This window comes from Typopeltis vanoorti, chromosome 8 (genome assembly GCF_054136105.1).
Source record: "Typopeltis vanoorti isolate ZY-2024b chromosome 8, IOZ_Tvanoo_1.0, whole genome shotgun sequence".
Classification (NCBI taxonomy): Eukaryota; Metazoa; Arthropoda; class Arachnida; order Uropygi; family Thelyphonidae; genus Typopeltis; species Typopeltis vanoorti.
The window spans coordinates 5,536,334-5,538,228 of NC_143556.1; the positions used below are offsets into that span (position 1 = coordinate 5,536,334).

The 1,895-nt window shown below is 37.2% G+C and overlaps 1 protein-coding gene across 1 annotated transcript; it reads right to left on the reverse strand.

Annotated features, from left to right (window-relative positions):
* Positions 1–274: 274 nt before the first annotated feature.
* Positions 275–979, reverse strand: LOC150103696 (uncharacterized). Its single transcript, XM_090397057.1, has one exon. The coding sequence runs from the start codon at positions 977–979 to the stop codon at positions 275–277; it is 705 nt and encodes a 234-aa protein (XP_090253183.1).
* Positions 980–1,895: the final 916 nt, after the last annotated feature.

A 1,895-nucleotide genomic window follows, 5' to 3' on the forward strand; every position in this document is an offset into this window, starting at 1 on the left:
AATCCGCTTAATTGGTACAAATTAATTTCTTCGTCTTTAACCCAGATTTCTGTTAATATCAGAACACCTATCCGATAATTTAAATTGTCTAGCAGTAATTTAATGTGCTCTTTAATTTATCTGGAATACTTCTTTTATTTACGTGCAAAATTTTCAAAGTACTTACAGTGTCTGAGGATAAAAAGTTTCTTAATTCTGCTGAATCATGGAAAATTACACATTTATGAAAAGGGACATCACAGTTATTATTCTCATCTGTCATCGTTGTTCGTAATTAGTTATTACTCTCGCTGTTTTCTATGAGTTTACACAAGTCTTCTTCGCATCTGATTCGCCATATTTTAGATGTGTCGTCTCTTCTCATGAAACGTTTGCCCTGTTTGAGATATTTGTAGTTGACTTCTTCTTTACATTTCTTGGCAATAAATAGTAGGTGTTTTAGGTTTCCAGTCAAGTGCTCGTTTAAATATATTTTACTATTCTTAAAACACTCACATATATCAGTTGTACTTAGTCTATATTTGAAAGTTTTGTTTCCGTTCAGCCATTTGTCTCTGATCGTTTTATTTTTAAATTTTATAATGATAGACATTGGTCTGTTTTTCTGCCCATTAGGAACACGATGTGTAGCCTCAATATCATCTCCATTATAACTGATTTTGATTTTACATGCCATTTTCTTCGCTATTTCGTGCACATTTTCACGTAACTCATGAGGAACACCAATAATTTCTAGGTTTGAACTAATTGCCTGTTGATTCAAATCATCCACAGTTTCATGAATTATTTTCAGCTCCCTACGCATCTCCATATTTGCGTTTTCTAGTTCACAGCTCTTTGTTTTAAGGTCCTTAACTTCTTGTGTTAGGCCAGCAATGATACCCAGAAAGTCATCTATTTTGTTCGAGGTATATTCAGTCGAACTTTTTGAGTCGTTGATGTCTTTTTTTAATTCTTTTATTAATCCCATTAAATCCATTATACATATATTATCTGCGTTACTAATCTCTGGAATGCAAGAGTAATCACCCCCGGAAGAGGTTGCCGGTCTTTGTTGTTCGCCGCATTTGCAAGAAGCGCATTTCCAATTTTGTTTCTTGTCTTTGGAGAGCTTTTTAAATTGGCTTTCGCTGAGACCAGCACAATAAAAATGATGTAAACTACTTTTGCACTTCATGTTGGAGGCTTAATGGAATTTTTACAACACTCAAAAAGAATTAAAATAGAATTTAATACTTCCTATATTTCGTCCTAGTCACTAGGACATCTACGGGGATTACAAAAACAGTTAATGTAACATACACACAAATAATAAACAATTCTGAGCTCAACCACGTGGGTGACACTAAAGTCCTATCTAGTTGGAGCGCCCTCTAGGGGAAGTAGTAGGTGGCCTGGAATGTAAGGTGGGACCTCTGGTGATGAGTGTTTCCCAAATCTTCGGAAGCTTAATGCAACCGTATTTATCCAGATTTGGTTGGTTTTTGAGAGCTGCTGCTGCTTCCAAGAAAAGTCTCTCTTTCTTGAATTTACTGTGGTGGAGCATGGTGGTTTTCTTCCAAGATACCCTGTGGGTGGTAACCAAAACATGGTCAGCCAAGCCTGAATGGCCATAGTTGTGTTTGCAGATGTAAGACTTGTGTTCTTCTAAGCGGATGGATGCTGATCTGCCTGTCTGTCCAAAGTACGCCAGCTTACAGGAACAGGGTACTTTGTAAACTCCAGGCAGAGAGAGAGGAGGGAGCTGATCTTTCGTAGAACGGATAAGGGTAGCAAGTTTGCGGTGGGGCTTATATGCTGTGTGTAGGTTGTACTTTTTTAGTATCTTGGCTATTTTTTCGGATGTGCCACGGATGTAGGGTATGGTGATGGCATTTTTAAATTCTTGTTGACGA

Bases quoted from the DNA above. Each gene is read 5' to 3' on its own strand.
- LOC150103696 (XM_090397057.1), bottom strand. From the start codon at position 979: ATGGATTTAATGGGATTAATAAAAGAATTAAAAAAAGACATCAACGAC.